We start from the raw sequence: 20,912 nt of genomic DNA on the forward strand, positions 1-20,912 counted from the left end.
ATATACTGTCTATAGAACTCTAAACTGTTTTTCTATTAAAAAAAAAACTTACAATGAAGATATTTTAAAAAGATGAAAATATTACAGCTGTTGTATATCGTACAAATTGTGTAAGAGAGACTCACAATGGACTTTTTGAAATCTCATGTGAAAATGTTCCTAATAGTGTTAGATCCAAATATTGAATCACTATTAGCTAATGAATGATGGCTGAAACTTCACTTTTAACAAACCTGAATTTGTTGGAATGAGGATCATGAAATCAATACTTCATGAAATTTAAGGATGGGAGTGATTGTCTTTTAACTTCCCATCCAAAGTTGTATAGATCTTCTCTAAGCAGTTAATAGTTTATACATAGTTCAACTAACCTTTAGGCATGATGTACCAAGAGAAATTTCTGTAGCTCTTGAACTGGCAGAGGTTAGTCACCACTTTGCTCAGTGAAATTTACTCCACTATATGGATGCATAGGATGGCAATCTGTGGCTGTTTTGGGACTATATACTGAATCACCAACTAATCCTCCACATTTTAACTTATGATGTTGTGTGAAGCCAACCAAGGTTAGTTTATGGTTCAATGTGTCCTGCAAACTCACAAAACTGGGTTGAGTAAACCATATTTAAGTAACCTAAGGTAAGCATGTTGTGTGAACACAGCCAAGTCAGTGTGAAATTCACCAATGCTTTTTCCTTGTCTTTCTGTTCCACATCCATTATTTTCCTGGTAACATATTACTCATTTATTTCAGTAATCTATCAGATACCATTTGGCATACAGATATCATTGCATTTATATAGAATATTATTATAAGTGCCAAAAAGCTGAGAGAAAACATTTTAAATATCATGTAGTGCAATTCTATTCATTTCTATTCAGAAGTATGAGTTTAATGGAGATTATTTCCTTATAAAAGCAAATATATTTGAAGTCATAAGACTGCCATTTAAGCAATAGTCCAATTTCTATTTTTGCAAACCAGGCTTTGTTTGGAACTCTTGCTAATGTCAAATGTAACTTACAATATATTTAACAGGTAATACTCAACAAAAGGGGAGCAAGGAAGATGAGGTTCTGGTGGGGATCCATTATTTTAAGTTTATTTGTTTTTCAACTTGAGGCTAACCCTGAAGTCAGGGTAAGAATTACACAAAGAGGACTGAATTATGGTAAGTGGATTTCTTTTTATTTTGCAAATATACTGCAATATATGCTATCCTTAAAATATTGTGTAAAAGACCATGGTTACATTAATATCTGTAATACAGACTTTCATAGCCTATTGCTATGATCAATATTAGCAGTGCAGGTCTGTAATGTAGATATTTGGTGTAGTACTGGAAAACTTTTACATAATGCTATGGGTTCCCTCAAAGCATCATGGAAATTGTAGTTCTTACCTCAGAGAACTGTAGTAATTTGAGTCTGTGGCATAGATCTGCCTAAAATGCTGTTTATAAACAAGCCATACGAACAATCCTACTGTATGTATCTATGTTCCTATACCTATTTACATGGGAACATATGATTGTAGGCACTTAAACAATAATTATAGATCGCTTATTCTGAGTAAGCTGAAATATGATGAGGCTGTGCAAATGATTGTGATCACTGAGTTAAATAGGATTTCCTTTCCACTTCTAATATACCATTTCAAGACAATTTAAGCCATACATGGTTCTAATGTTGCATTGTGTTTCTTTTGATTTCCTTGCAAACTGCCAAAAGATGGCATAAGAATTAGTTGGATCTAATTTTACTTGTAAATTAAGTTATCTCAATGGGGTTTTAAGAGTTGTAAGTGAAGAACAGTGCATGGTCCTCTACTTTCCTGGAAAAGGACTTTGTGCCCATACTACAGGGGGAAAAAAATGACCAGATTCTTGGTCATAGCCAGCCTGAACTGGCTTTATTATAGCATCAGTCAGTTTCTAGTCACTCTCCACAGATTCACCTGGTTCTTCCAGCCTACCACCCAAGTACCACCTCTAGGAATAACTGCTCTCTGCAGTTTGAATCATGTATTAATCACTTTTTTGACAGACCTGAAAAGAATTAAAATTAGTTATCAATGATTGGTGGGGGGGGGGAGAGCTAAGCTGACTTTCTTGTAACAAAAAAAGAGTTTCCAACTCCCAGTCCTTCATGAAGCGGTTGGAAATTGAGCTGTGATCAGCAGACCTCAAAATGCAAAGACCTCAATGACCCAATCGATCTGCATCCTCTTTCATCCAGCTGACCAACAGGGCAAACAATGTCATTCAGGGCTTTTTCCCACTGCTTCGTTGAAGTCGTTGCCACCTGCCTTGCTCCAGCAGGAAAGCATACTGGCATGACATTTGCTGTCTCCATTGCCATCCCTCGAGTTTCAAATCCCTGCAGGCCCCTGACTTTGCTGCAAGGCAATAAGTGACAATGCTAACAGATTTTACGCTCCTTATGGCTGCCCTTGGATGATGTTGGAATTAGGAGGAAACGGTGCTGGTAATATAAAATACTACTTCACCTCTGGTACAGCAAAGGAAGACTCAAACTTGTCTCATTCGTAGGCTGGGGATGAGGGGAAGGCAGTGTCCCGGGGACACACGGCAGAAAATTGGTGTTTCCAAGGCAAGTGTGTAATCATAATTAGGTGCAAGTGGGAAGGAACTCTAAGTGTTCCCCATTCCTAAGGTTGTAGAGTGACAAAAATCCCCCTCATGCCCATTCCACAAAAAAAGGAAATAAATATTTTTTTGGATGTCTAACCTGAAAGTGTCATGATGGGAAGCTATGTAAGGGAAGGTGGTTTGTATAAATGTAAATAAAAGCAGTAGATTTTCAAATACTTCCCAATCTCCTTGCTGTCAGTCTTCTGTTGCATTCTTTAAAAAAATACTTGGTGGGTTGTGAAGGTAAAAATCATAAAACCCTGGCAATTTTGCAGATAAGCACTTTCACCATGGTTTAATGTTGCTACGCAGGCTGGATTGGGGAAGGAGGAGGTAAGTTTTATACATGCACAGTAGAAAGAGATGAGTTTCTCTTGTTTCTTCCTTCCCACTGCGATGGGGAAGGTGGCTGGCTGTCTTAAGACTGGAAGATGGGATAAGACAAGAGTTCTCACCAGTGGGAAAACAGACTATCCACAAGGTCTGCAGAATCCAGTGTTGAAAAGAAAATTCAGCTTTGTGGTGTTTCAGTTAAACTGGACTCAGAATAAATGAATCTCAAAAGCTGCAGAGCTGATGTGAAGTCGTGAAAAACAGTGGTATGGAAGTACCCAATGTCTTGCTTTATTCCTCTGTATGGGAAATTTCAAATTTGTGCAGCTATCGCTATCTATTTCTTGCAGTTCACAGGGATCAGAAAAGTCATGAGCAAAATAAACTAAACTCTATACCTGCCACTGGAGGCTTAAGGAATCTCATATCTGCAAAGTTGAAATTAGATGGCATATCTACACAAACGTATCCTAATTATCCTAACTTTCTGAAAGTGAAATTCAATAAGCATTCCAAGGAACACACTCACTGATATAAATAGGATCCTCCCTTATCTTGCCTTGCCTATGAACTGGACAATAAAAGAGTCAGCCTATTTCATTTCCAAATTTTAAGTGGTCATTAAATCACCTTCTCTTTCTGCCCAGTTGAAGCTTTCTTTCTTGACTATATGCCAAAGTAAGTAAGGAGCAGGAGATGAGGAATTAGAATAATTACTAAGAAAGTTGCCCCTAATTTTCCACCTCCAAACATGCTCACAAGAATATGGAGTTGGGTGGCTTATAGATTCAAATAAATAAATAATAAATAGACAGACAAACAATGGATCTGAACAACCATGTGCTCCTTTTAGCAAAAGAAGTTGGAATGAAGTTCCTTGAACAGAAACTAAAGACAAGAATATTTCCAGATGGGAATGGCACTCAGAAATACTTCTTTGGCATAGTTGACTATTCAGTTTCAAGGTATCTGCCTATCTATGCTATCTATGTCTTACCCTACCTTTGGTTTCTGAATTTTGTGGCAATATGCTTCGGTTTCTTGATATACTGTAAAATGTATTTCTCTCTTTGAGTTTAACTGCTGCAGTTTACAATTACTTTTTCTATTATTATTGCATTATTTTATTTATTTATTGTAAAGCTAAAATAATATTTTAATTACTTTTTTTAACTTTACAAGCAAGTAAAGTTTACCTCAAGAAACTTTATTCTGAGTTGACAAGTCCTGCATTACATGAAATGGATTAAGCTTCATTTCATCTTACAATATGATGTGTCAAGCTTCTCTCTTCATAGGATTCAAATCACATCCATTTCAATACGTAATTCTTCCGTGATCCTGATACCTGGAAATGATATTAAACTATTAATTAACAACGTTTCTGTAACAGTTACTACATACTGGACCTTGAACAGCTGGCTGTTGTAAGTGCAATATTGTATATGTAAGGCTATCTATTCTGTTACCTGATAATTAAAATAATTAAAGCTGAGGATTAGTTTGGATCTTCAGTCCAGAAGGTATTTGAGTTATAATTTAAACAAGAATTTAAGACACAAACTTAGTTTGTTTTTAAACTAATAAATTGGGTACTGAGTTTAACTATTGACGAGATATGTCTTCTTTTTTCCTGTGTTAGTGACTATCAGGGAGAAGTTGAAATATCAATAATAGGACTGTCTATTACAATAAATATGATTGTGGCACAAAATAACAGAGGACATCTGCTGGTGTCTGTCCAAAACTGCCATTTGAGCACTGGAGATATTGAAGTCCAGCTTAATGGTGAAGGAAGGTAAATCCAAGGAATATATTATTCAATGATACCTAATTATATGGAACTGATGGGGGGCTGTTTTTAATGAAATTTTTATATTGAAAAGTACATCATTGCAGCAATTTTGTCATTTGTATGATGATAATACAAATGCTGCAAATTATGTAGACGACATAAATCACAGCAGAATTTGGTTTGTTGTATTCAAAGCCTGTTTGTATCTTTATGTATGTATCTTTAATGTATACATTACTGTGCACATTACTGTACCTTTAATGAAGTTTAGGGATTCATAGACCTAGTATGAAATCTCTGTCTAGTGTACAAGCAAAAATGGGCCTCTTGTTGATTATCCAAGATACATTAAATAGGCATAATGCAATCATTTTAAAACTTCTCCCAAAAGTAGTATACCATGAGGCAGTATTTTAATTAATTATTAAGCTTCATACCAGCTGGCTTTCAATGAGCGTTCAACTGTTACATATGGCTGCATATTTCTATCATCTAACAAATTAAATTATAGAAGGAATTAACATGCATTGTGTTCCTTTATCTCCAGGTGGTATTATAATGCTTTTGTTCGACATTTGGAAAATGCTATACATACAAGGCTGGAAAACCAAGTAAGTTGTTTGGCATTCTGAGGAAAACTTGAATGGATTATACATTTGCCTCTGAAGAATGATACATTCATTTTCTTACTCAATCCTTTCCCATTCTTGATGAAAAACAAAAATCTTCTGTGTATTTTTTTTCACAGTTTTGCCTAAATGTTGCATTAAACATTCAAAAAGAGGCTGAAGTACTTAAGAGGCTAAAGGGTGAGTCTATGACAAGCTATCTATATTTTGCTGTGCATGGCACAGTAAAATAACCACATTTGAACCATGTGCAAAGCCTTTAAAATCTCTTGGGTAGCGAAGTTGAAAATGGAAGCCATTCTAATACTGTTTTTAGTGCATCTGAGTTAAGGAAAGGGGACTTAAAACAGCACAACTTTCTGTATACAGTATAAGGTGATAGATTTTCAAAAGTGTGGAATTATACTTGTCATTCATACACCTAGTGATTAGCGTTTTATTACGCATTTCTGTCAATTGAAGGCTTCCTTTCCAAAAACAATTTCAGCATTTCTATCTTACCCTTCCTAGATCTGTGCATGAAAGACCTCACTAAAACAACTGTTGGAAAGGTATCTATTGACTCGCAAAGTCTCTGTGTGGCATTACTGGAAATATATTACAGTATTCACACACAGAGGGCCTATTTCCTCCTGTTGCGTGAGGGTTCCTTTGCTCACCCTCTTTCCTCTTACATTTCTATAGTTTTCAGACTGCTGTTATAGCATCCAGTACTGCCACTATAGGCAAATCTTATCACCACCTCCACTTTAGAGTAAAGATAGCCCAAATGCGGCACATTTTGATTCAGTGATTTGTTGCAGTGAAAGTACAGTATTAAATTTGTGCTAAGCTCACATGTGGCATGGAGGATTTCCCCCTCTCTTAAAAAACTGAGAGGAAGGAGCTTCCAATGATACTGACTGGAAGAAGATTTAAAACAGAAAGTACTTCTTCACCCAACAGAACTGACCTGTGATTGCGATGGTGATGGCTACTCAGGAGGGGCCCATAAGTGGATACAAGATAAAATGTGTATGATAATCTCATCAAACAAATGTTGTGACAAACATAATTGCATTAGACATCAGAACAAGGTACATAATTGCAGCATTTGTGTGATGGCATCAGATGCTATTTGTCATTTGGCTGTTACAGTTTGCAGCAGATGCCACTGTGGGGCTACTAATTAGATAACTTAAAGGGAATTAGATAACTTCATGGAAGACAGATTAGGGTTTTTGGCCTTGAAATTCAATATTACCTCTGGGTTAGGGAAAGGATGCTTCCAAATACCAGTAGTAGGGAAGCAATGATGGGAGAGGGGTGTATCTTCACATCTGCTTGTAAGCATCCTAAAGGCATCTGATTGACCATTATGAGAAGCAAAATGATGAACTAGAACGATCCTTGGCCTGATCCAGCAGGCCTACCCCGTGTTCCTTGTCTCTGAGAATGTTTATTTCATTTATGCTGTTGACAATTTTGTTTATATATTTATTGCTCTCCCTTCTGCAGGGAGCTGCATTATGATTAGGGTATTATAAAATATAGAGACATGGAGAGAAGAATGGATAAATGACATACTATTTTCTACTGTTCCATAGCTAACTAACCAGGAATAGCAAATCTAGTCCAGAGAAAAGACCTGTAATCTCTTATTAGCATCTTGCATCTTTTATCAAAGTATTTTTTGACAGTTTTCATTTCTTATTGCTTTGGCCAATCTACTCATCTTTGGGACATGGACTAGGAAGGACAAAAAAAGAACGATTTTTTTTTCTCCTCTGAAGCTAAACCACAAGTGTTATCAGGAACACTTCCCATGAAACATTCCTAACATTTTAATCTGCTCCAAGTGTTGTGTACTAGTTGTTTCAAAACTGTTCACATGATTAGCTAGTCATCTGATGTAATTTTGTTTTCATATGCTCATGTTACCTCGGTGTAAGATTAATGGCAAGGTTATTGGATTCAGAAAGGAATATTCTTGAAATTCCTGCTGTCTGTAAGGTTTACTGGATGACTTTGAGATGGTCACTGCTGTACAACCTAGCCTACCTAACAGGATGGTAAGGGGGGAGGGGGGAGGAGTAGCTGAGATCTTGAGGAAGAGAGAGTTTGAGAGATCTCAATTTTCCTTTTTTAAATAACATTGCAGGTGTATTCCAGATTAATCCTATTATTCAAGTAAACTATTCCCTTATTAAACCTCCTGAAGTCTTTAAATCCTATGTTGATCTGGATTTTAAGGTAATCCTGTTTGTTTTTATGCTGTCTGAAATGGTAGCTTAATAATCTAGTTTTGCTTTAGCAATCATCTAGAGATCTTCAAGAATCTAAAAAATTCTTTATTTTATAAATTTATTAAACGTATGAATATAATTGTACATTATTATTAGACTATTAAATTAATAAAACTGTCAGATGCAGCGTCTGGTTCAAAAGGTTTGTCCATCTCAAAGAGGTTTGGATAAATATTTTGGTTCCTTATTTCTTTTAATTATTTATTTCTTTTAATTTTAATTTTATTTTAGCATCATTGTTTAATTCTTAGACATTTTTCTACATACAAACAAACAGTTTATCACATCCCCCACAAGCAAAATTAACAACAAAAAACCAAAAGCAGTTAAAATTGGGCCTAATTTGCCTTCCTTAACCTAGTCTATGTAGTTGCATAAATGGAGTTAGATCTTTGGAGTTGGATTTTTCAGTGGAAATCATTCCGCTCTTAATGGGAGAGTTTTAGCTGGAATGTTAAAGAAATGCTCCCTTGAATTCATTTTCACCTCTAATAAACAATTGTAGCTCAGGGTACATAAAGTTTTTGATCAGAGGAAGCCTTTAAAAATCTGTGAGCATGTTACAAATGTTCTCACCAAATAGCTGCTAGGTTATAAGGGTGGCTTCTAGTCAAAATAGCTGCTATAAAGGGTATGAGCCGCCACAGATTTTTTTTTTCAATGAAGGAGGTATACCTCTAAATGAAGCCAATTGAAATCAGTGAGATTGATACTCTATTAAGTGGTCACGGAATACGTGTTTTGTTCCATAAATCAACTTCTATAAATTTATTTTTCAGGTTTCTGTGTATCTATCAAGAAATCATACAGAGTCTCCCTTTGTGGCAGCCCCCTTCCCTCTTCCAGAGAAGAATGACTATATGCTCTTCATTGGAATTTCTGAATCTTTGCTAAACTCTATTTCATTAACTTATTATACTAGTAGAGTGTCAAAGATAACTTTTTCCGACGAGGTAATTACTGGTGGTATTATATATTTTGTGAATGAACCTGAACTTAAGAAAAATCTTAAGTGACCTTGAAAAAGTGTGTGTGTTCATAAATGTGGTCAGGCCAGTGTAACCACTAAAGCTGTGTTGTCCAAACTTGGCCACTTTAAGATGAGTAGACTTCAACTCCCAGAATTCCCCAGCCAGAATGGGGAGTTGAAGTCCACTCATCTTAAAGTGGCCAAGTTTGGACAACACTGCACTAAAGTCAAGCAAACCAGCTGATTTAGTTATCAAAAAAGTTACAAGTATTCTGTAATTTAAACTTGTGTTCATATTGTTCATATTCATATTTTTATTTGGAAAAAGAGACCTCTGTGGGTTTTTCAGACTTGGACAGCTTCTTCAGTGTTGGGTGATTGATTATGTGCCATCAAGTCATCTCTTAGCAACTACACAGAGAGATTTTCTCCAAGATGATCTGTCCAACCTTGGTCTTCCAACCATGCACTCGTTGCCATTCTAATTGAGTTCATCCATCTTGCTGCCAATTGTCTTCTTTTTCTCTTTCTTTCCACCTTTCCCAGTTTTATGACCTTCTCAAAGGAGCTGAGTCTTCACATAATGTGACATAATGTGACAAAAATATAATCATTTGAGTCTGGTCACTTGTGCTTTGAGTGAGAACTCTGAATCTATTTGTTCTATGATCCATTTGTTCAATGATGCAGTGAGGTTGATGGCTGTAGAAAGGAATGTGCAAGTGACAGGGATAACATTTTGATTTTTTTCCCCCCTTTGGAACTACTTTTAAATTGCTGTTGTCTTTTTAAACCTTTGTATGCCACCCAGAGTTATTTTTGGGAGGTAGGTAGTCATATAAATTGAATGAATGAATAAATGAATGAATGAATGAGTAAATAAATAAATAAATAAATAAATAAATAAAATCTAATAATTTTTTACCTAGATGTAAATTTAACTGATGATCCAAATGTTTTCAACTAAACAATAGGACTATGTAGAGTTTCCGATTCGAACAACAAAATGTGCCTTACAGTATATCTGGGTGGGCATGTCTGATCTGTTGGGAACACCTTAAAGCAGGTATGTCTTTTCCTGGGCTCATGTAGCATTCTGAAAAAAGATGTATTTGATTTAAGGTATTCCTGACATGCTATATGCACACCCACGTGAGCTCTGAATCCGCCTTTGAATCCAGATCTCTGCCCAGCCCAAACCATTAAGTTTGTTTAGTCAGGACTACCATATCTAGGCTGCAAAAATCCAGGTGACCACTTGATGGTAGCAGATCTTTCTTTTGCTATACAGCAGTCATCTGGATTTTTGCAGCCCCTTACTTGAGTACTTGAAGGACTGTGAACAGCAGCAATGAGGAAAGCAATAGTCGTGAGCTTGTATATATATTCCAAGTCCCTGTTGTGCTGTTACACTGTATGCAGAATAAGTTTCGTGTCAAACCAAGTTAATGGATGACTAAGAAGCAACAGACTCCACTATCTATCAGTTATGAAGCTTGGGAATCAAAATCTTCTCTTCTATCCTTATTCTCCTAGGAGGTACTCCAAACATTAACCTCTAGGTTTGTCTTGTCCTCTTTCTCTTTCTTCTGTATTTTTGCCCAGGACTATTAAAAATTAAGTTATAGATGAATGGGTCCTAGTTTTTGTACATTATCTGGTCTCCCTAGGTTCAAGATACTTTTTATTAAAGGGGCTACAGAACAGAATACTAACTCAAGTTTGCACCTTCCTCATCCATCCACTCACTCATTCCATTTCAACTGCAAAGCATCATCCTCACTGCTCACTGGGTGACTTAAGGCAATCACTCTTTCTTGATCTAGCCTACATCACAGGATTGTTGGGAGGAAAATGGGAGTAGGAAGCACTACGTAGTCCACCTTAAGTTTCTGAAGGAAAGGTAGGATATAAATCTGAAAAGTAATTCTGTGGAGAGGTACATAAAAATTTCTGTTCCTATGCAAACAAGGCCCACAAGGATAATCAAGAGAAGGGATGAAAGTAAGCCCCCATTTAAAAGTTGAGCAAGAAACTCATATATTTCTTTCATTTTGCAGCATTCTTCACGTTTTAATTTAACCACAGACACTTTAAGCAGAATCATTCCTCAAGTAAGCATGAGCTATTTTAAAAAAATAAAACAATTGTGTCTTTATATGCATGAAAGTTGGATGAGTATTGATTGATTTCCAACAGTCTGAAAGAGCAAATGATATCTGCAGCATTTATCTTTGAGAAAGTACAGTATACTGCTTATGTCTTCTATGATTTTAGGAAAGATTGCCTCTTCCAACATGCAGAAAATGTGTTCAAGAAAGGCCCAATTGACATTTGATGGCAGGAGATCCATGTTGATATTTGTCCATTTCCTCCTGCAGGGAAGTTAATTGCTTGGTTGAATAATGGAGGCAAAAGATTAATCCTGCTGCCTGAGGATCAGAATCTCAGTCCATGCAAAAAATATGAGATCTGATTTGTTTTTTCCAGTCTTGTATTTAGTCTGGAAATTAGTTGCTCTCTCCAAAGTATGGCAGGAGAAGATGTGAGGCATATTCTAGAAATTTTGTAAATTCTGAATGAAAATGGGCACATAATATGCAAATAATATGTAAAATATGAGAATTTTATCACTACTCATACTGATAACTCCAGCTTTGAAATAACTACACTTACAATTCTGAGCAAATTTATTAGGGTGTAACCGTCACTGGTGAGCATGAAACTGAGCAAACTCAGGGAGACAGTGAAGGACAGGAAGGCCTGGCGCAATATGGTTCATGGGGTCACGAAGAGTTGGACACGACTTAACGACTAAACAACAACAAACCTCACTGGACAGTGGGACATATGTCCAAGTAAACATGCATGGGATTAATCACTTATGTATGTTATTTTGGGGTAAAGATACATAACAATTTTGAAATTGAGATTATTTGTGGACTTGGGGCCAAATAACTAAGACACTACTAGATAACACAGTGCTATTTAAATATATTTATTCATACAATGTTCTAAATTGTACAAGTGGAGCTATGGAGAATATGCTAGGTATTGCTGGTTGAAATCATCTCTATAAATCAAACATAACCATCTTTTTTTCTTTACGTAGGTTATGCAGTATTATACTGAATCACATCCAGTGAGAATGAAATTAATGGTTACTGCAGCTCCAGTTGTAAGGTTGCAAAATAACAGTTTCACTATAGAGATTCCTTGTTTTGTAGTAGTATCTGCTCTTCTGTTAAACTTAACTAAGCCCATCTTTGTCGTGAATATAGTAAGTAATTATGGACTACTACAATATTTAATGGTAATTGGTTGAATAAAACTCACTTCTTCCCTGCCGCCTTTTATAGAGATGCTCAGGGGCCAACCAAAGAAAATCATAGCTATGTAATAATTTGATGTAATGTGCTCAGCTGTTGGCAAAAGGTGATCAAGCCCTTTTTTCTTTGTTCCCATCCATTTTTGTCATGTTGTTGTTTCCTTGTTTTTAAATGTTTTTAACAATTTATAAACCACCCAGTGCTGCTGGGGTTCAGGTGGCTTGTAAATTTATTAAATTATTATTATTATCATTGTTGGTTGCAAAGTCAGCCAATTGTTTAGACTGGATTTGGCATTTTTATCCACCTATCGAGTCCTTCTCGGGGATCATTATCATTAATATCATTATTATTATCATTATTATAATGATGATGATGGAAGAATGCAAGTAAATCGCCATTGCTATCTTAAAGGAGGGCAAAGAGATATCATTTTAATTTTCAGTATAGAGATATATATTGTATATGATATGTATATATTTCAATATATACAGTACATATATAACCATCATGCTATTCCTAAGCAACGTTATTCAGAGCACAGGAAATTAATAATAAATAATGGGCCAAAGAAAAACGTAGGATGAGAAGAAAAGAACAGGAAATAAAGCTAATGCTAGTTTACATCAACAGCATTCATTATAAATCTCCATCCTTTTTTATCCTTGCAAACATCCTTGTTTATACCCCATCTATACACTGCTTCATACAGTACATTGCTGTTTGTTCTTTAAACTTCTCACCTCTCTTTGAAAATCTTATCAGTTCTATCCAGCCATGACTTATTGGTCTTCTCAACCCATTGCTTCATAATTCTGTTTTATAATTTGACTCTCATTCATTCTCTCTACATGATCAGGCAACTTCTTTCATGCAGGTCATTCACTTTGGTATACAACCCACATTAATTCAGTACCCATCTGTTTCTGAACCTGTAGTTTTATTATACACATTGTGTAGGTACCCCATTGCCACTGCATTCAATTTAACTTTTACGTTTCTCCTAACTTTCTCAACTCTCAATTCCATATACCAAAAATGGACAGAAGCTCTTAAAGCAGCTTTAACTTCTTCCAACAAACATTTATGCCTTGCAACAGAACACATATTATCCATTTATTAACATCATTTGCATGTCTTAAAATGTCTCTGTCTTCTCAACTTTAGTACACATTGTACCAAGGTTCACAAATTCATATAATTTATCTCTTTTTTTTTGCCATTTATGTATAATTTGCAATTTTTTGTTCCATTTGCCCTATCCAACACAATTATGTTGGTCTTTGATACATTCATTTTCAGATCCAGACTCCTTGCTACATCATATAATCTAGCATTTGTTGTAAATAATTTGGGTTCTCAGTCAAAAGCATACTGTTTTCTGCATTAAAAAGTGCATGCATATTCCCATCCCCTGCCAATGCATTTTTAATGTCACCAGCAGCATTCCTTAAACAGAGATCCAAAATAACTTAAACAATCAAGGGGACATCTCATGTTCTTCTCATACTCCCTGCTTAATATTGAAGCATTCCCTAAGTATTCCTTTTATTTTCACGCATGCTCTATTTCCACATATTCTGCTCTTTGGCCAATATGCCACAAGTGCAACCCAGTTTTACTTCAAGCATGCTCACATTATTCTATGCAAGATTAGCTCTCTAATCCAGAGACTACCTTGTAAACCAACATACTGTTGCCTACATCCCACCAACTAAGAGAAATTGATAGTGTAGTCACTGACACCCAGCCAGGGTGTTTTTTTTTTATTCATATATAATTTTTATTAAGAGTTTTCATTACAATGGTAAAAACAACTACAAACTAAACTTAGAGAAAGAGAATAGAATGGAAGGAAAGAATAAAAAGTGCAGGAAAAAAGAAGGAAAAGAAAGAATATGATAAGGAAAAAGAAAAGAAATATATTAAAAAAGGACTTCCAACCTTTATCACTACAAGTATAAACAAATTTAATAACTCTTCACCCCCTATAACGTTAAACAGATATCTCTTCATCCCATATCCCATCCCTTATCTATAAGCAAATCCATAAAACATCAACTTTTCAATCCTGGTGTCTGCAAAAAGTCCATAGCCAGAATATTGCAAAAAAAAGTCTTACCTTGATCAAATAAACCAACTTTAAATTCCTTTACTTCTAACAGTCTTAATCTTTAATTCAATCAAATATTGTGGTTTAACAAGCTTCTTTTGTAGATCCAAAAAGAAAACATTTTCCAGGTCATTCTCTTGGTCTATCATTTGTATTTCCCTTTTAATTTTTAAAACTTCAGTCAGTTTCTTTTGTATATCCAGTAAAGTGTCCTTTTCCAAATCATTATCTTGACCTATCATTTGTAGTTCCACATTCTGTACTTCCTCTGTCTTGTCTGATAAAATTTGTTCCACATCTGTCATTCCTTCATTAACATTTTAGACATCCATCTTTTAACATCCAGACATCTTTTAACATCCATAGAAGCAGACATCATTACTGACAGTGTTGATATTATAGTTACTAATTTTTGGCTCCATTTCTCAAAGATCTCCTTTGGTATTTCCAATGTTATAATGTTTTGTGTCATTTTGTAAGCACCAGTATTAATTGATATCAAGAACAGGCTTGTATTTTTTTTTCTTCTGCTTAAAATCTTTAGATGAGTTTCTAAAATCATCACTTATTTTTTGTTATGACTTGCAATATCCAGGATAGCCAAAATAAGTCTATTTTCCATGAGAAGTTGTTTGTTTATTTTTTATGGTTAATTCCAAAATCTTATAGTAAACGTCAATATTCCAAATTTACCTGGACCCTTAATCCATTTATAATTTTCTTAGATCAAAACCTTATTTAGCTTTTTCCCGTTTATTTCAAATTCTTTAAGTTAAGCTTATAACTAATTTTTCTTTTGTTCAGAGTTGAAGATAAACTCAGCTGATGAAGACTTTTCAAACTTGTCATTCTGTTAATAGCTTTAAGATGGTTAATAGGCAATTTCCGAAAGTGATTAGAAAGTGAGGTTTACAAACTTAGTATCCTTTAAAAGGCTCTGCCATGGTTGTGAGCAAGATGGCTAATCCTATCGTTTCCCGGTACTCAAACCTGCAGAAGACCACTGTCCTGTGGTCTCCTTGTGGGGACCGGACATCTGGAGCACATATGGGTGATTTTCCATCCTCATCCATAGAGGTTCCAAGGAACTGGTCTACTCACCAGTTCCTTGGACTTTGCCGCAGTCTTCGGCTGTGCTTTCACAGAGCCATCTTCAGTTCACCATACCTCCCCAGGAAGTCCCACCCAGGGTGTTTTCTAACTTCTTATGATAAAAGGCCAAACCTAATAATCCTAATCTGTTAGCACTATTTTAAGTTTGGCTATTTGAATTCCTCCTTCAGTACTTTATTTTACAAAGGAAGGAATATTTGCTTTTGAAGCAAAGTGCAGGTGTTTATGAGACTTGTCTCTTTGACATAGTTGCCATAGATATGCAGCTATAGACTCTTCTCTCTTGTTATTAGTCTGCCCCTGATTTGTTAGTTAAGACAGTTTTGTTCTTGGCTTGGGTAGAGGGGCTACATCAGTCACTGAACCATATAGAGAGATTATCATGGATGTAAGTTGAATGACTCTCCCCTTAGCAGAGCATTTAATAAACAGACCATTATGTGCATGTTCATTATTCATAAATTGTTGGCATTCATATTTTTAATTGGTGCTAAAAAGATTGTGGTCTATTTAAGAATTGAAATTAATGGAGTTGCTCACAACTGAACAGTTTAAATGTTGTGTCCACCTAGTATTCTCTTAAGACAAATGAGGGGTAAAAAAGAATGTCATTTTTTAATTTTAATAAGTTAACTTTGCTGTTTATCTAAACAGAGAGCCAGAGCTTTTGCATAAGATTAACAACAAATAGGTCAGCCTGTTCCATAGATTTACAATCTAAAGGATAGAACATAAAAGAGAAAATGGTGAGAAATGAATAGGAAAACAAAGATATTCAGGCACCATCTCAAGTTATAAAGATCTTAAATGACCTGCTGGAAACAATTCAGAGAGAGGAGCAGCTGATGAAGCAGACCATGAAAACTTCTCTCTTATTAAACTGAAGAACAGGAACAAGAAAAAGAGAGCTTCTATTTTGAATACATGAATAGAACACACTAGTTTTAGCCAGAATAAGAGAAAATGGTATTTTGTCCATCTATTAATACTTTTTCTTTTTCTCTTTGTAGTCCATAGGTCTGAATGCCAATGCAGCAATAGTTAAACAAAAGCTAATTATCTCATTGCAGCTCCAGAGGTAATTCAGAGACTCAGTCCATGATTACAACTGAAAATAATAAATTATTTCCTAAATTTCTCACTTGGGATTGCCATTGCTGTCATTTACCCAGCGTAAAGAGAAACCTGGTAGATTTGATTTTTCCCAACAGACAGGCTTCGTAGAATATAATAGTAATGAGCTAGAGGCTAAAAGAGGCAAGTCTAGATTGATTATTGGTGCATGTTATTTGCTTACCCTTGGGAAGAATGAGTGAACGGGTTGAAAAGCAAGATATTAATCACAATAAAAAAGAAGAAAATGCTCAGAGACCTCTAGGTACATAGAGAGAAGTTTATTATGCCAAATAAATTCTTTTTCAGGGACATTTTAATAATTATTTCCAACCTGTCTATAAATAGCTAGAAACAACCTTCAACAATGCATTGTTGAATTACTAGATCACTGCCTTTACTTCCAACAATGTTCTTTCTTGTTTATATTTTCCTCTCTGTTCCCTGTGCTCTAGTTGTGCATTTGTAAATAATCATAGATTAGAGAAATGTTCATTAAGTTTCCTGTGCCATAGGGAAATTGTCCACATAAAGGAGTGCCCTGAACTTCCCTGTTGGCTGCTCTGAGTGCATGAGGAACCCAAGAACAACCATTCTATATCATTCTGTTTCCAGAGTGGCCAATCAGGTGGATCTTGATAAGTCCACAAGCATAACATGACTTTAAGAAGACCCTCCTACTCATTTTCTGCAATATATCTTATTAGTGATATGCTAGTCCCAGTGCTGAAGATAATAAATTGCATCATGAATAGTATCTATCTAACTTACACATACACACTAATCCAAGTTAGTAGTATCGCTACATCTTATGATAAAATAAGTTGATTACTCTTCAACTTTTTGCTGTGATTTATCTAGGGAGATGGTAGGCTTCATTTCACCAGATATATTCAAGCAGAACCTGGGTAGATGTTTGCTGGTATTCTCATACTTTAATTTGGATTCCTGCATTAAAATAGGTACCCCCTTCCAGCTGTACTAATTCTACTCTAAAATGTTAAGAGTTACAATACCAAATTATACTTTAGTGTTCCTATGCTTCATTTCAGATTACAACTGTCTTTGACTTACTCAAACATTGGCTTTTTCCAGGTAAATGAAAAATGACAATAATAATAGAAACATGTATTAGGGTACTTCTCTGTGTGAAAATACAAAGCAATGAGCTTTAATTCTGAGCTTGATTCAGCAGTTAGAAGCAGAAGTTAGGGGTTTCTCCTAGATTGTGCAAATGAAGGGGCAATCTGGCCTATTTCCACTTATCTCCTCTTAGGTGTAGCTCTACAGACACTGGTATACAGCCCTTCCAAGAAATCAAGACATACACAGTAAGCAGAATGATCCATTAAAGATGCAAGAAATTCACACCACTTCGCTACTCTAAATCTATAATTTAAATATAGGCTTATTGAAAGGAAAATCAAAAGAGAATAAAGGATATGAGTAGAGAGGGGCACACTTATAAAAATAAGAACAAGAAGAAAGGGCTTTGATTAGGTTTTATGTTAATCAAGTGGGGTGACTTTAATTGACAGTTGACCGACCCTCTTCTGGTCAATGGGCAGTATATACTCAGGCAGAAGTGAAATCATCTGTGGGGGTAGTCAGAATTGGGAGTCTTGCAAAATAATGCTAACTGAGACACGACTAGAGAGAATCTAAAAATAGAGCCAACTCAGAGAAGATTTTAAACCAAGCAAACTAGTCAAGGTCAGGCTTTGCCCAAATGTATGTCTGTATATCTGGGAGTAGTGTTAAATATAGCTTTCTATTATATAGGTCCAACATTTGAAGAACTTCCTGTCTTATTCCTTGCAAAATACAGTGATTCCACCAATCAGTGGTAAGAATCATGAAAACTTTCTTCACAGCTTATGGTGTTTGGGTCATAATTTAAGTGAACAAATATTTCCCAAGGATTATCAAGATCTGAGGCCTTGTAGAAAGGTATAATGTTATGAAATCTTTTTTTAAAATATCCTCAAACTCAAGTTCAGAAACAACAGTGAAGCACAAAATTAAACAAACGATTAGAATAAGCGTGACAAAGCTATTCCGCTCCCATCATGGCCTGACTGAGGCAGTGAGTAAAAAATATTTATTTTTATGGGCAGCATCAGTATGATTCAAAAAGAAGAGTGAGGGAATGGGTATACAAGAAACCTGATAGCATGGTTAAATTGATGGGAAATATAGACCACAACAATATTGGTTTCAGCATTATAAGAGATCTGGCACTACTTAGGGTCTGGACGTATCTTTGGCGCTTTCTGACTCCTGTTTACCTGATTTGTAAATGGGGATTACCACACACACAAAGAAATTATACAAAGAGCTCATAAAATCTATAGCACCACTTTAAATTCTCAAGGGCTTGTGCTACCAAGAGGTATCCATATTGAATTTGTTTATTGTGGATTTTCCTGATACTTTTAATGCAATGTCTTTTTGTTTGTTACCTTAAGCTGCACTGAAGAGAGGATTACAGTTACCTACAATGGCCAGGCTTGCTTTCCCTGAAGCTGTCACTGAAGTTAACCAGGTAGAGTTCAGATTTCTTTGTAGAACATCCTCTTTGTTTTCCTCTATTTTTAAATGCAAAATGGTGGTGTTCTTGCTGATGAAAGCCATAACATTCTGGGTTACGGAGAAGACTTTTTTGTGAATGTTCAGAACTTCAGCTCCAACCAAAATAACAACAAACCACAACCCCCTTTGTTTTTAATGGAATAATCAGACACTGGTTCAAAATCTAGCATTAGTAGATAAACACTGGTATAATTACATGCCAGAGGGCTTGTCAGACTGATGTGTTTCTCCATCACATAAAATCTGTGCAGAGCCTTCATCTTCTTCATGTTAATCTGAATGTGTGAATTGTACCTAATTCTCTGTCACTGTGGTGGCAATCCCAGCTGACGTGTCTTTGGTGCATGGTCACCCAATATGAGAAGGCCCTTGAAATGGTGACACCAAGCTTTTGAATGGATGTTGCAACTTAGCATTTTTAGCAGGAAACTTGGAATGTGGTTAGATCACTTTGTGAAGCACAACCCTATTAAATATAAGAAAATAACCTCAATAACCATTCCCAGTTGGTTATAATGCAACAACTCTAGCTCTGCTACATTAATTAACAACTGTAAAGGCAATGACAATCCAGTTTAGTTTAAATGGACAAAGTTAGACATCTCATTTAACTCTTTCATGCTAGGCTTTCCACCTGAAGTTTTCTTGTTGAAAAATAGCAACTTTCAAATCAGCAGTGAAGTGTCCTAAAAATTGAAATTAATTTTAGATACTAATCTCTGCTCTCATAAACAAGTTCTGTTTCAAATGTCTCAGAGTCTTGAATTATACAGTATATGAAATCCTGATTCTATAAGGTTTAGCATTTTAAACAATATTTTAGACTGCCTAATAACTAAAGTTCTCTCAACAGGATAGAGGTAAACTAAGATCATGAGACACAAATTCAGAAGAAAACAATGATAATAAAATGTTGCAAAATAAAGTCAGCAATCAGGAGTACAAATAGTGCATAGTGAAAACCAACATAAAAACCAAACAATGGAAATATCTAAATATATTTGGAGGACATGATAAATTATTTCTTTCTGTTGCTGTTTTTAACTTCCCAGGGATATATACTGATTTCCACTGACGTAAATTACAAATATTAAGGAAACAGATATTTCATCAGATGGAAGAATTACTGTGGAATACTTAGCGCTCTGTAAACAGTTTTCTCTAGATATTTTTAAAGAAGACCATGGCTGCATCTTTTGGAATAAGAGGAAAAAAAATGTTGAACATCTGTAAACTTCCAAATGCTACGGACAAATAATTTGTGGGCATGACCACATCACATTTTGAAATCTCAAAAGGTTGTTTAATATCACCATTATTGTTTGTGAAAGTGATTGTATCTTCCAATTCTCTCTCAGGCATTGCACATGCAACCCCTGTGTTTTGGAGTTAAAGTATTTATTTTAAGAAAGAGAGCAAGTGTTTCTTTGGAAAAAGATGCTTACATGGTGGTCTCGCTTGTGAAAGGACATCATGAAGCTGATAACTTTTAGTGCTTGCTTAGGATCTAAGAGCATGCAGCACGTAGCATCGCCATCTAGGATTACCAAATATGCAGTAAAATAAGAAAACTGTTGAAGAATATATTCTGTATTGCTTAAATGGATTGACTTTTTTAGTAGTAGTTTTGTGCCTCCTTACTATAATTTGATGGAAATATATATGTATCTATATACTACTAAAATTCTCATGTCTGTAACCTTCAACTGGGCAAACTGGTGCATCGTAGGGCAACAATTTTTGAACCAAGGTACCTCAGATGGGCTAATTTACAGAATGTGTCCAAAATCTGGGACCCATTACTCCAGTGGGATTGAAATTTGGGGGATTTGTGGCTGTTTCAGCACTGCTGTGCTGCTGCACCACCATGGTCAGCCCAGGTCACGTGATCATCATTGGCATATCCCTGACCTTTTCCTGCCTCCTTCTGTCCACTCTGCCCAATCAGCTGGCAGCAAGGCCCAGCAGGTGAGTGGCAATTTGCTG

The 20,912-nt window shown here is 35.6% G+C and overlaps 1 protein-coding gene across 1 annotated transcript; it reads left to right on the forward strand.

Moving 5' to 3' along the window:
* Positions 1-1,069: 1,069 nt before the first annotated feature.
* On the forward strand, positions 1,070-20,685 carry LOC112540602 (BPI fold-containing family C protein-like). Its single transcript, XM_088141086.1, has 15 exons — positions 1,070-1,172; positions 3,841-3,952; positions 4,286-4,414; positions 4,630-4,785; positions 5,330-5,393; positions 5,531-5,591; positions 7,552-7,643; positions 8,476-8,649; positions 10,727-10,780; positions 11,779-11,946; positions 16,232-16,299; positions 17,387-17,429; positions 18,117-18,180; positions 18,803-18,879; positions 19,979-20,685. Exons 1-15 carry the CDS (start codon positions 1,070-1,072, stop codon positions 20,018-20,020), a joined length of 1,407 nt encoding a protein of 468 aa, XP_087997212.1. The 3' UTR covers positions 20,021-20,685.
* Positions 20,686-20,912: the final 227 nt, after the last annotated feature.

This window comes from Python bivittatus, unplaced genomic scaffold (assembly GCF_059951505.1).
Source record: "Python bivittatus isolate LINGU-HERP-01145 unplaced genomic scaffold, Pbiv_v1 ctg000330_np1212, whole genome shotgun sequence".
In the NCBI taxonomy this organism is placed as follows: Eukaryota; Metazoa; Chordata; class Lepidosauria; order Squamata; family Pythonidae; genus Python; species Python bivittatus.

Excerpts from the sequence above, each read along its gene's own strand:
- LOC112540602 (XM_088141086.1), top strand. The coding sequence starts at position 1,070 with ATGAGGTTCTGGTGGGGATCCATTATTTTAAGTTTATTTGTTTTTCAA. Across the intron at positions 5,394-5,530 it reads ATACAAGGCTGGAAAACCAA|TTTTGCCTAAATGTTGCATT; the intron begins GTAAGTTGTTTG and ends TTTTTTTCACAG. Across the intron at positions 7,644-8,475 it reads ATGTTGATCTGGATTTTAAG|GTTTCTGTGTATCTATCAAG; the intron begins GTAATCCTGTTT and ends TTTATTTTTCAG.